General features: G+C 49.0%; 1 protein-coding gene across 1 annotated transcript in view; it reads right to left on the bottom strand.

The window, feature by feature from the left end:
* The window catches only part of snd1 (staphylococcal nuclease and tudor domain containing 1), a 90,433-nt gene extending 77,012 nt beyond the window's left edge, over positions 1-13,421 (bottom strand). The window contains exons 1-10 of the mRNA XM_057022014.1: positions 13,152-13,421; positions 10,961-11,110; positions 10,509-10,629; positions 10,285-10,366; positions 7,149-7,309; positions 6,434-6,525; positions 5,793-5,951; positions 5,616-5,722; positions 5,394-5,484; positions 2,223-2,327 (exon numbers count right to left, since the gene is read on the bottom strand). Of these exons, the coding sequence (XP_056877994.1) occupies positions 2,223-2,327; positions 5,394-5,484; positions 5,616-5,722; positions 5,793-5,951; positions 6,434-6,525; positions 7,149-7,309; positions 10,285-10,366; positions 10,509-10,629; positions 10,961-11,110; positions 13,152-13,226 (1,143 nt within the window). The 5' untranslated portion in view covers positions 13,227-13,421. The remainder of the gene's footprint in view (positions 1-2,222; positions 2,328-5,393; positions 5,485-5,615; positions 5,723-5,792; positions 5,952-6,433; positions 6,526-7,148; positions 7,310-10,284; positions 10,367-10,508; positions 10,630-10,960; positions 11,111-13,151) is intronic.

Raw genomic sequence — 13,421 nt, 5'->3', positions numbered from 1 at the left:
GATTTGCAAAACAATCTATCGACACACTATGGCGGTAAGTTACACACACCTGGAGTGTCTCCACACACTCACACAGCACATGGCTGTTTAATCCATGTTTCTGCTCACGCTGGCAGCAATTTCCAAGATGTTGCCTGACACAGGATAATTCGGCTTAACCATCTCCGTGTGTGTGGGTGCGCGTGTGTAAGTTGTGCTGCAAAGCATGACTACGTCTTTGGGTCCGTCTGCTGCACTGTAAGCAAGAAGCCAGCTCGCTTGTGACAGCGTTAGCCAACACAATGTCAGCCGGAAACACAATATGCCGCCGCAACGCCTGTGATCTTGGGAGGTGGCGAGCGCTGCGTTGGACTCCTCTTCACTTCGCTGCAAGTCAACGGTTTCGAGGCGGTAATTAACAGTCGAGTCCTAAATATTAAAAATGAAACCCGGGAGGGTGGGAGGCAAAAATGCTGACCGCTAAACCACAGCGCTGAAGGCACTGCTCAAAATTAACCACTTAACAATATTTACCCAAATCAATTCTAGTGTTCCCTTTTAGATTTACACAGTGCCTGTTACAATCATAATAACTGTGGGCGACAGGCCGTGGGTGTCTGGAAAGCCCCTAAACAAGCAACACGCTGATGTGAGGAGACCCTCCTGCGCCCGAAGAAAACCTAAAAAAAAATAAAAAGGCTTTTTATAATCACGGAATCAATATAAAATCTTGTGCTAATATGGAACCACCTGGTCACTTCACCTGCCAAACACCCCAAATAAGATTTAAGGATCATCCCGAGCCGCTGCCACACCCCTGAAAACATCGATTAGGTCAATCATGATGATCCAATCAAGTATAATCTGTGTTCACGAGCCTCGGTAGGAAACGAGAATGGGCACAGAATTCTCCGATCCCTGTAGTTAAGATATCTGATTTATTTTATTACGACTTGCAGTCCAAGGCCTCATCATAACTCTGCACGGCTGCCATAGCGACAACACTCACAGCGGAGCCGGCAGAGATGCAGACAGGCAGGCAGCACTTAGCACGGAGACAGAAATAACCAACAAAAAGGAGCAAAAACCACGACAACAGCTTATATCACTGCGTCCCAGGCGCTGACATGATTGCCTTAATTGTCAAATCGTGCTCGTTTCAATGGAAAAAAGTAGCCAAATTGTTTCTATAGCTACCGCCAAGTGCGAGAGATCGCATGCCTCCGAGCCAATACAGCAAAACGCACCATCTCCTGGCTCCCGATAATAAGAGATGGAGGAAAAGGTGACGGACGCCTCGTGTAAAGGAAGGATGGAACACTAAAACAAGAAGAGTAAGCAGCCAAAATGGAGAGAGGGAGCTGGTTACACACACAGCTTGGGAGAAGAAACGCAGGAAGGGCAACAGTGCAGGTCAACATTCAGGCCACGACATGCACACCCACAGAGAAAGGAGGGCAGAGAAGATGGAGAGCAGAAGAAAAGGAGAGAAAAACAAGCTAATGATGCCAGGAGGAAGCAGACGCGCTGCAGACCAACCACACGCACGCAGCCTTTCTGATAATTAATTCAGTTTGGAAGAATCAAGCCGTCTGAAAGCAAACAAACGCGGCGCAATAGAAAAAAAGGCTTTGACAAACAGCCGGGCAGGTGTGGGAGAGGGGGACGGAACCGTGTGCGTCGGTCATTTTTTACATTTTCGCACACGTCCAATCAAGTCCGTCCTGCCGAGAGCCAACGTGTGAGTGAGTTTGTGGGGGGTTTTGCCGTTTTAACGTGATTCTGGGTGAAATTGAAAAGAGTGAGTGGGGGGAGAAATAAAAAATAAATAAATAAATAAATCACTCTCTGCAGTGCTGCAAAGGCTGGGTGTGTACAACTCAACGTGCCCCCCACTACAAGTGCGCCACCAAGTGGTGCCGTTTATTCCCACGGTCACCTGCGGGAGGAGAGAGAGTGAGAGTGTGTGTGTGTGTGTGTGTGTGTGTGTGTGTGTGTACGTGGGAAATACGAGAGTTGGATGGATATAAAGAAATGTGCGGTTGGAGGTGTGAGCAGCTTGTGTTTACTTTCAAAGCAGAACCGAGCCAGCTCTTTCAAGACATCAGAGACAGCAGTCATCTCTGGGGGAGATTCTAATTAACTGGCCGGCCATCTGAGGCCACCGGCTCGCCCACGTAAACGGCCCCCAACTGTGTGCAAAGCTGCGTGCGAACAAGACAAGAGGCGGGATCTGCTCCTACCTCTCCCTCGTTCCTGGGGGGTCGGATGCTGGACAGGTGGATGGTCTTGTACTCTCCAGAGTTCAGCTTCACCACCATGGCGTCGGCGTTGAGCACTTGCATCACCTGGGAACGCAGGAGAGGAGAAGAGAGAGGGAGATTATTTAAGGATGGAGGGAACTGTGCTTAAGGTCAAGCGCTTTTATATTTGGTGGCGTCAGTGAGCAGACGGACTGAGGGGGAGATGGAAAGTGAAGGGCCAGGTAAAGGATAAATGGAGAGGAAGAGATCCATTCTGAGATGGAAGGAGAGTGACGGCGCGGATCGGGTGCTGTCACGAGCGGAGGGCAGCCGGAGCAAGGAAAGAAAAGAGTGATCCTTGAGTGACTAAGTAAGCGCGATAACGTCCCATTAGGCCGGCAGGGTTTTGGAGGACAAAGGGAGGGCGGCGCGCTATCTGGGGGACTGGATTCATGGTGGGGGGGGGGGAGTCTGAGCGTGAAGGGAAGAGCTTAACAACAAACACTGTTGGAGAGAGAATGGCAGACAAATCGCCCAACTAGCTAGCAGCACAAGCTAGCAAGTGCTGACGTGGGTGATCGCTTATTACGGCAGAAGCAGAAAGGAAAACAGCCGTCGAGACGCATCTCAAGGTACGTGAGGAATAAATATTTGGGACTCATATACCCAGAAAGTGATTTCCCATTAGCCTGTGCCCTCCAGAGAAGACAGATTGGGGATATAGTGTGACCAAGATGGAGGACGCATCCCAACCCGCAGCTTTAAGTAGGCCGCTCGCGAGAGAGACAGAAATCAATCGCTCCACACGTATTACCACCCACACATGCATTAATTGGCCTCATCACTCAAACTCCAGATCATATGTAGGCTATTCTGTGACGTGCGAGCACGAGTCTTCATTCAGCGGCGTGAGCCTCCCCTGGCACCGTCTCGGTGTAGCTGCTGAAGGTCATTATGGAGGGAAAATGCATGCTAGGCTTCTTTTCTGAGCCCACGTGTAAAATAAACCACGTACAACACAGGACAAAATCCTTTACACAGAGGACAAATCAGTGCAATAACGGGGAAAATAAGGAGGGTGGGGGGAGGGGGCTGGCAGGAGAAAAATCAGGAGTAATGAGGAAGTGAGCAAATACAAGGGCTGGAACACCAGCCTACAGGAATTCACGTTGTAACAAGGTCATTTCTGCAGCCCGCCCAAGTAAATATACTGCAACGGCGAGAGAATGTGGCAGCAGAGGAAAATGGCTCAGCGTTTACCGGCTAATTAACGGCCAGGGAAGGCGAGGAGGAGGGGGGGGGGGATCAAGACGCCGGGACAGAGGAGTGGAGATGGAGATGAGCCAGAGAGGTGTCTCTATAAATCTCAGCCGGAGAGACGGGAGGGGATGGAGATATTTCGGAAAATAGAGCAAAAAGTCTCTGCAAAGTAGCTGTCATGGGGCTCGAGCAGGCAGGCGGGGGGGGCGGAGGGGGGTAAACAAGGCTGGTGGCCTGTCTGAGGTGGGCCCTGACGCCGTGACGCAGGGATCTGCTGCCACCTTCAGTTTGCAGCGGGGATGACACCTGCAGAGGCCGGCGCGGCGCTCCGTCCGGGTCGTTTGAACTGCGGGGCCGAGGGAGTTGAGCCGCGACTCGCTCGGCCCACCTGTGGCAGCCTCTCAATCGTGTTGCCGTGGGAGATGAAATCTGAGGAGGCCAATCGCTCAGCCGATTCCAAACGGCGCTCTTCTTCTGAGCCAATCAACATTTTTTCTGACCTTGCAACTATTCAATCTGGTTGTTTTATGAGGAATATATATTAAAAAAAACGTTCCTCTCGTACCAAACATTACACACACACTTCTGCAGTAGTCCGGGTGTGAACGGCACTGGCGACGTCCCTGCTGAACAAGCCGGGGGGGGGGGGGGGGCGGCGATGAAAGGGTGCGCACCATGTCTCCTTTTATCCATCAGTCTCGCAGGTCGGCGGTTACCCAGGGGAGGGGAGGAGAGTGGGGGGGGGGCAGAACACCACTGGGACTTGGCCTACATCCACTCCTCCGGCCCGGCGGAGCAGAGGGAGGAGCAGGACGCCAGACAGTCGGAGAGGAAGATGCGTCAGCAGGATTGACTTGTGGGGATTGGACCTGCTCCGCTCTCTCCACTCTATCCATCACTCAGATAATCAGAAGTGAAAAGCGGAGGGGACGGGGCGAGGCGGAGTGTATGATGGGATTGATGGATGGATGTGTCCCTGGGAGAGTCGGTGCGTTGCAATATTAGGTGCCGACAAATGTCAAAAGCGCGGCGCGGTGGCGGGGAGCCCGAGCGACCTCGGCCTCTAACGTCTACCTGGCAGTCCTGGGTGCTGCTTATGGGGCGTCCGTGACGGGAGCACCTCCCACTGGCATGAATGTTTCACCCTTTCACCCAAATTGGGAGGCGAATATCTCAGTTTTCTTCTTTGCGCGTGTTTATCAAATTCATCCTGTAAGAAAATCGTCCTGGCAACAGCTTCTACGCAAGCCAGGAATAATCCAGTCTCACCAGTTTAGGGACCAAACGTGGAAGGCTTTAAACCTTATTTCTCCCACCCTATTCGGATGGAAAAATACTCGATTTCAAGTAGAAAGAGGGCCGATCTGCAACCCTAAATGTCCACAGAGGGCACAGAGATAAAGGCTGATCTTTTGAGGCAGGAGTTTCCAAACTACGTTAAGCTATAGCATGGACAATGTAATGCTTTATCTCAGTAAGATTGCATTACTAAAATGTCCATCAGGCCTGATTTGAGCTAAATCCTTCTGACAATTGCTCTTATTCTGTATTAAGGACACCTCTTTTCCTCTGAGCTCTGGCCAATAACCTCCAAAAGTAATATCTATTCTGTACTTGTCGGCTTTTGGGGGTCGTTCTCTGCTTCTGGTACAGCACACGCCAGCGGTTTGGGCCCTAATTTGACTGGGGAGTGCTTCCAATTTGCTACAAAGCGTTTGTCCACACGCCCTTCATGAAGCCGGTCTGATTTCTTTTTCCATTAAAAGTGCGGGTGGGCTTCTCGGTTACCTGGGTGACAGTTGTCAAGGTCAAACTCAAGTTGCTGTGTGGCCACTTTTAATGGAGGCAAGAGGGTCCAAACTAACAGAGATGTGCCTGCTGTAAACTGGGAACTGTCCACTGGGAGCTCACCTTGGCAACAAATTGCCTGTCCTTTTGGTCCAAGTTGGCCGTGGGCGCCACGTAATCCTTCCAGATACGGACTTTGCGCTCTTTCGCGGATCTGGCAAAGAACAAAATCCACCGTTGAATCGAAAAGCTTAAGTGGGAGAATTCCAGCATTTCCGGACAGCTGACAGAGTCGTTTAAGAGGGAAAAGTGCACAGAGAGATGCTGAAAGTTCCGCTCTCTCACCGCTCGGCTGCGCGCAGTTTCTCGGCGCCCTGCGTGTACACCGCCATGGACCAGTCCACACAGCGGGCGAAGCCTTCCTTCAGCAGCAGCTCCGTGATGTTGCCGTTCTGACACAGAAAAACAACGTGAGCCAACATCTGAACAGAACGCGCGCTGCTGGCGGAACTCTAGCTGTACCGGGTGGAGGATGGTTCCCAGTATGATCTGGTTGGGGCAGCTCTCCAGGATGATCTGAACGTCCCGCTGCAGGAGACGGGACTCGGTGAAGAATTTGGCCTCGGCTGCAAAGGGCTCCGGCGTCTCTGTGCCATCAGCTTCCCGCCTGAACACAGGACACTGGGGACGAGAAGCGCAAAACTGTACAATTACCACCCTGACTGAGGTGTTTTATGATGTAATCAGCCGTCCCTGTACGACTGTTATCCACATTTAAATGGTGCCACCACGCCGTGTAAAGTATCCGGCAAAACTCAGTAGATACAAAGACAACAGACGGGCCTTTGAAGAACGAGACATAAACACAACTTGAAATATTTTCAAGTGGGAGATGAAAAAAGATTAGTTATCTTGAGTGGCCCGTTGGCAAAGCCGGGCGCGCTGAAAGAGATTGATGGGGAAGTTTAGCGGGAAGGATATGACAGCGGAACAAACAGGAGGGGACAGAAACGAGCGTTTGCCTCGAGGCCCGCCGAAACAAGACTGGAATGCTTTAGAAAAAGGCGACATGATGGAAAAAAGAGGTTTAGAGTGAGCCACTTTCATTTATTCCACCCTTCTCTCGCGTTTCGTTGAGAACTTTCCTCCGAGTGCGGTTTTACCTTGATTCCAGACAACATGACGGTGACCAGGTAGTAATCTGGGAGCAGGAGGGCGCGGACGACGCTGCCGTCACGGACGTGCTCGATGATGGCTGGGGAGGAAGCGGGAGAATGTGAGCACGTACGGGAGGGGACAGGCGCGCCGTCAGATCACAGCGACTGCAAACGCAGCCGCGGCCGACGAGCGAGCGACAGCGCCGTTTTTAACAACTCCCAGCTCTGAGACTTTGACGCGACAAAGCAGAGGTTTTAAGTCCAGATAAAAAGACACACTTCGCCTTGGCAGAGCGGTTCCACCACATAAATTACAGCATTCACCACTGCAGCCTTGGAAGAACTTGGCTGCACGGACATTCCCCACCGGCTGGGGTCAGACCTAATTAATTTTCCAATTAAATGATAGAATTTTTGAACTACTCCTGCAGAATAATAAATCCCCTCTGCTGCCGGGACACTTGCAGCTACAGTAGCACGCTAAAACAATAAGATAATTTGTCACTTTGTTAATCTAACATTACTAGTTACAATATAAAGAAACACTCAATGGACTAATTGCTCAAAACTTTACTGTGTTAGCTTTAAAGAGCTAACACCAACATATGCAGCATTAATGATGCTTTTAATTTGAAATCCCTCTGGGAGGAACATTTTCATTTTTCTGAGGGATGATGTCGCCTCCATCCTCGGTAACACAGCGCGGAATCGTGTTTATTACCGTTGACAGGTTTCTGGTGCAGGGAGTCGACAAAGTTGCGGGGGCTCTCGATGGTGTACTTGAGGTCGCGGATGGTCTGCAGGCCGCCGGCCTCGGTCCAGCAGCCCTTCTTGGAAGACTTCGCCTGATCCTCGATCTCACAGAGTCTGACCTGCTCTGGGCTGATGGTGGGAGCAAAAACCAGGGAAGAGCGGGATAAAAAGTGCTGCTTTATGACATTTTTCAATAAATAGGAGGAAATAAAGGTCCTGCTGAGATATGACAATCCTGTCGAATTTTGCGAGTCTAATAAGTCACAGTGACCGAGACAGCGAAGAGCGAGAATTATCATTTCTGTTTCAAAGAAAGAAGTGATGAGGAAATCTCCGTGGCAACACTATTCCTTCAATCTGTTGAGCTGGAATGACCCTGGAACCTTACAGGATCTGAAAAAAGCACTTAAATAACCCAGGTTATGGAGCCATCTTCTCAGATCAGCGCGGAAATTAAACCGCAAGACGCTGTTAGTATAAAAACGGAGTAACTGGAGAATCACGCCAACAGGAAAAGGATGTTAACTTCCTGTGGAGTGCCCCAGGGTTCTGTATGAGGACATCTGAAGATGCACCTGGAGGTCACCAAAGCAAAAACTAAATCTATACATATATATTACTTAAATTATTCACAAATGCTCTCTGTTATTTTCTAAGAAATATTTGATTTGCTGCCTTTTAAAGGAGGGAGAGTGTTCACTTCCTGTGGCGTGTATGCTGTTTTCCATGTTTCTGGTTGTTTCCCCGCGGGATGAAGACGGCAGCTAATAACGTCGTGTTGGGCAATTCACAAATGACACCAACAGCAATTACACTAACTGGAGGTTGTGACGAGTGGAGCTCGACAGTTAGCTTCAACCTGGACACCCAAGAGATGATTAAATGAAAAAGAACCAACTTCTTAACTCAATTACTCTCAATAAATGCTGCTTTGTATCAACTCTGCTGCTATTTCAGTGGAAACAACAGAGAAAACCCCCCAAAAAAACAGCATCTGACAGCGACTTCAAACAGCATCGACGGAGCCGCTAACAGAAGCCACATTTGATTCTGTGTTTGTCCGTCTCGAAACTGCGCGGTGTAATTCTTTCTGAGGGTCCTTGTTCAGCTCTAATTATTCATTACTTCAAATGCTCGACTGCCTTTGGTTTTCACCAGTAAAGGCTACTCGATTGATAAGGGAGCGGCGCCAACAAGGGACTGGAGCGGCAACAAAGTGGGTCTCAATTAAAATGCCACACACGCGAACACACGCGGAGCCCCGTCCTCTAGCCGCCGCTTCATAATTGGGTTTTTCTGACTCGTTTTCGAAAGCTGCCGAGTTCTTTCCCACTTCAAACAGAACTGACTTTTATTGCTTACCGGGCAACAATAGTGCAACTTTCTATAAGAAGTCAATTGTGTTTAAGCTACTTAGAATTTAAGCACCGAAAGAGAACAGAGAGCTACAGACAGAAGTGGAGACACTAACAATGCAATCAAGGAGAGCAGATGCCGTCGAGCCGGGGACATAAGACGGAGAGAAACTCCCGAGCCCAGATCAGTCAAGATACAGGAATAGCTTTGTGTGTGGAGGCAGATAATAGTCAACTTATCCGTGGATACCCTTGCAATGTTTCTGTTTCGGGTCAGCAGCTCCTTCTAACCGACACACAGCTACAAATAAAACAGATATTGATGGGGGGGAGTGCACCACTAAGCAGGACGGGGAAACAAACAGGCGGGAGGTCTCAGGTCAGCTCTTTTCTCTCTGCTAAACCACCCTCTGGCTCGCTGGAGCGAGCAGAAATACCAGCAGATGCTAAATGTTGAACTGTTTGAAGCCCCTGTTAGTGTCTGAGTTTTCTATAATAGGCGGAAGTAGAAAATGAAATTCCAATGAAATGAAATGACATCTGGGAGATATCAAAGCAGCTGTAAGACGGCTGCTTCAGGAATCGTGGGGGTGGGTGTGGTCCAGCAGAGACATGAATCTGCACCAGAGCCAGACCTAAATCATCTCCACAGTTCACAACAGAACTCTGGTTCCTGGACGGTGCGGCTTTGCTTTTTAGACAAGTACATTTATCTACAATGTGCAGCATTTAAGTCCAGGCTCAACACTTTCAAAAGGTGCACATGAACACCTTAGCTCGCTCGACTAAGCTGTGCTTGTAAATGTTTCAGTTTAAGAAGCTACCCTTCATCCCAGGAGGTGACTCTGTCCTGCAAAAGGCATTTTAGAAAATACATGACTTCGATCTTCCTTTCAAAATGAATGCAGCAACTGCTGAAGGGAGTAAACATTTACCGGAACGTCAGCGTTATTTGCCGTTTAGCGCCGTCCTCAACCCTGTTTAAACACGCGCGCTGCACTGTCCAAACCCATCATGACCATAATAACCCAGTAATTATGATCGCATCACTGTTCACATGATCAGCGGGGCTGGTCACAGAGGTAATGATCACATCAGACGATATGATACTGAAACTTAAGACCCCCGGTCCTGAGTGAGCGATGGCCTCCGCCCTTCGGCCAAACGATGCCGCCTTCTACTTAAAGCCTCGTTTACATTAGCGCCTGCTCTGGGTCGTTGCACCCGATGCTCTAAACGAGTCATTAATGGGAAAATATCCCCATCATCTCTGCTCATGTTGGACGACACAAATGTAGCAGGATGAGGCAAATTGCTCGTAACGCGAGTGTAATGTGCAAATACTGCTGCTTGGGGGGTGATAGCTATTCTCTCATGCAGCCGTGGGTGTGCAGCGGGCTGCTAGGGGAGAATGGGGGGGTGGGCAATGTGGCAGAAACGGCCTTCACGGAGGCCTGGCTGCAGCGGGGTAAAACAGGGTAATAGTGCCACCATCTGGGACACTTGGTTCCACCTCAGTGGAAGACTTATGTTTATCTCTCCCACAAACTGTTCCTCTATAAGCTGCGGCGCGCAGATGATAAGAGACAAACTGCTGAGTCGCAAACTACAGGCGCACAATGATTTGTGGCACAATGGCTCCTGAGGAAAAACAACAGGGAGATCGGCAACATTACAAACACAGAGCGTGTTCTGATCATCGTTATGTGGAATAATGACAGAAGAGGTAAATAAATAAATAAATCGTACATGTTCCCTCTGATTCCTTCTCTGCGGACAGTGGCGAGACCCTCGCTGACTAAAGACTCGGCGATGTTCTCCCCCGTCGTGTCTGAAATGAGAGAAAAACACCGCGGTGAAAGATAATTATAGTCCAACTGAGCACCAGTTACAAACATGCAGAAAAACAGCAGAAAACTCACTGGAACTTCAAATTCAACCAACAAAATAAGTGATTGTGCTCAGATTCGCACCTTTCCCCAGGTATACCACGCCGTATTCTCTGCCCGAGGTGGTTTTGGTCTCCACGGTGAAGCACACTTCTTTGCCGATTAGCTTCTTCCTCAGGAACTCTCTGGCTTGAAAGGCCCACGGCTGCGACACAGAGCGAGAGATACAGACAGTCTGATCAGCCGTGAACTGACCCCAGCAGCATCAGAGAGCAGAACCAGTTGTGGTGGAGCCAAGATGACACTTTTTATCAAAATAAATGAATTTAATATCAGTGATCCTCATCAGCAGACTGCATTATAACTCATACAGTCAGAGCTTCATGGAAAACAAACATTCCCCAACAAAAATCCTCATCCAACACCAACTGGCAGCTGAAGATGGGATTATCAGGGCTGGCGGGGGGGCGTGGAGCAGACGTGTGTCCGGCCTTCGTCAAACAAACAGAAACAAATAAAAGGAGGGAGCCGCTCACTTCGTCAGGGGTGTCCTTGGTGTCTGGTTGGCTCTGGGCTGCCCGGCGGGCCATGGCGCCGGCCCGGATGTTGCTGAGGTTGATCTGGCGCTCCGGGGGCGGGCCGCCTCGAGGCTGGCCCCGAACAATGATGGCGCAGCCCGACAAGACCTGCGGAGGAGAGGACGGGGGGGAGGGGGTCAATTGCTTTCAGAATCAATTCGGAGCAAAACAGATGTGGCAACTCAGACCACAAAACCAGAGAGGTCACATGGACGGAAAGAAGAAATGACAATCGGCTCTCGGTTTCTTTCCTCACACGCCGCGCTCGTCACAAATGGTTATGAAACCCGACGTGTCTCAAGCCAGTTGGTGTTTAAAGCTGAACACGCGTTTGAACAAAAGCTAAAATGTCCCTCAGATGACGACGATGATGATACAGCTGACACGCCGACTTCACACTCCGCGTTGTCATGGTGAACTGCAGGGCGAGATCACGCGAGCTGATAACGTAGCTAAATACAAAAAAAGGGAGATAACGTCCTCTTGGGTTTGACAACCGCGGCATTTACGCAAATCTGAGCAAACACCTTTTATCTGTGGCCTCTCCGGCCTGTCCGCGGGGAGCATCACTTGGGCCTGTTGATCTAAGATGTGTGTGAGATAAACTGTTTGGCCGGATCACCGCACGCCCTCGATGTAAAGGCGAAACAGGAGAGCAGTAGTAATTTTTAGACACGGACCACGTGGTGGGGGAGAGGGCCCTTCTGTTTACAAAAGGAACAAGTTCCATTTAGAAAACACAACGCGGCTCTGGCCGACTCACAGATCGTCATCAGAGTGACACAAAAATGACAGTTTGAAATGAAGAATTGATTAATGTGTTCCTTTCATATAGTCTGCATACTACATATATGCATACAGCATAATAACAGATCTGTTGACAGTCCAGGGTGCCTTTCTGACAACAACCATACTAATCCACGGCTCAGGCACCTTATTTATTCTTTTGCCAAACCCTCTTATTCCTCTGACAATAAATGCCACAAAGGTACAACCGTTTCATAAGCCCCAGCCCTCTGAGGATGACACCAGCTGGTGTTTACTTCAATATAAAACCAGCCACACATCTTCAAACTAGCCAGTCTTTGAATCGACTGAGAAATTTAATGTTTTCCGAGCTCCTCTGTTCACTAGGAGCTGATGACAAGGAGCAAAATCAAACGGCATAAGGTTTATGTGATTGTGGCAGCACTGTTATTAAATTTAGCATCCTCCACAAGCCAAACTCGGTGCTGCGACAAAGTTTTATACGTTTCAAACCTAGTATTGGGGCTGTTTTCCCCACATTTATGGTGGGGTAACGTGTAGACACATACAAAGTACCAACGTGACTGGGAGATTATAGGGGCAAGACCGCTACGTGTCACTCCCCTGTGGCTGGCTTTAAACGACCCAGAGAGGGGACGATCTGTCCGTCCAGTCGGTGGAAATCATTTGCAGACTTGATTAACGCCATGTGAATTACTCGAAGACTTTTAAAGCAGCAGTTATCGGAAAGTTTTGAGAAGTAACTACGACAAAATAGTGAACTGAATGGAAAGCCATGATCCAAGTTTTTAAACACTGTACAATCGAATCTGGGGGACACGCTCTCAATTAAGTAGAAATCGGCCCTAAAAATTATGAACTTTCTGCATTATAATACTTTAATTACCAGCAATTTACTAGCTGTTAGCTAGCCTTTAGCTGGGAAAACAAACATCTGTTCACGTTGCAGATAACAAAGTATTAAAAAACGCTTCTCCGCCAACTACGATCTTAGCACATCTAAATCAGATGATCGTGCTGGACGTTATACTTTTGGTCGGTCTTTTAAGTTACTTACACATAATCTTGGAAAACTAGCACTTTAGCAAACATGTGCTAACGTCAGATGGGTTCATCTCACTGGCAGGTTAGCCAATGTAGTAGCAAACCAGCTCATCTTAGGTAGGCGAAATATTACTGACATTTGTTTTGTAAATGATGTCAACATCAGCACTGACCAGACAAATCCATATGCACCGAAGTGTAAGTTTACCTAAGTTCTATGACAGCTAAAACTACTTAGCACTCAGTAACGCTAGTTAGCCTGTGGCTAGGCAGGCTAATTAGCTGTATGCCTACAATCACGTAGTGAGCTCACATATTCACATGTTGGGGTACTTACCATTTTTACGATTCCCCTTTGCAGAGGACCAGTCGGAGCAGGAGCTCCCTGAGATGATGCCGATACAGATGCCATGTCCAAAGGTTGGAGACAAAACGCCGCTAAGGGGTGACCAGTTAAGGGAGATGGGGCTCTGAAGTCAGCGACTGTTCTACTGAAAGCCAAGAGAAAAAGGCTGAGCACTGATCAACACACACGTTATCCCGGAAACATACAGTGCCATGCAAGACGCACGCGTCAAGATTACTTCCAGGTCTGGAGAGAGGAATG

This window comes from Takifugu flavidus, chromosome 22 (assembly GCF_003711565.1).
Source record: "Takifugu flavidus isolate HTHZ2018 chromosome 22, ASM371156v2, whole genome shotgun sequence".
In the NCBI taxonomy this organism is placed as follows: Eukaryota; Metazoa; Chordata; class Actinopteri; order Tetraodontiformes; family Tetraodontidae; genus Takifugu; species Takifugu flavidus.
Note: the sequence above shows the minus strand (reverse complement) of the source record. Positions and strands in the feature narration are given on the sequence as shown.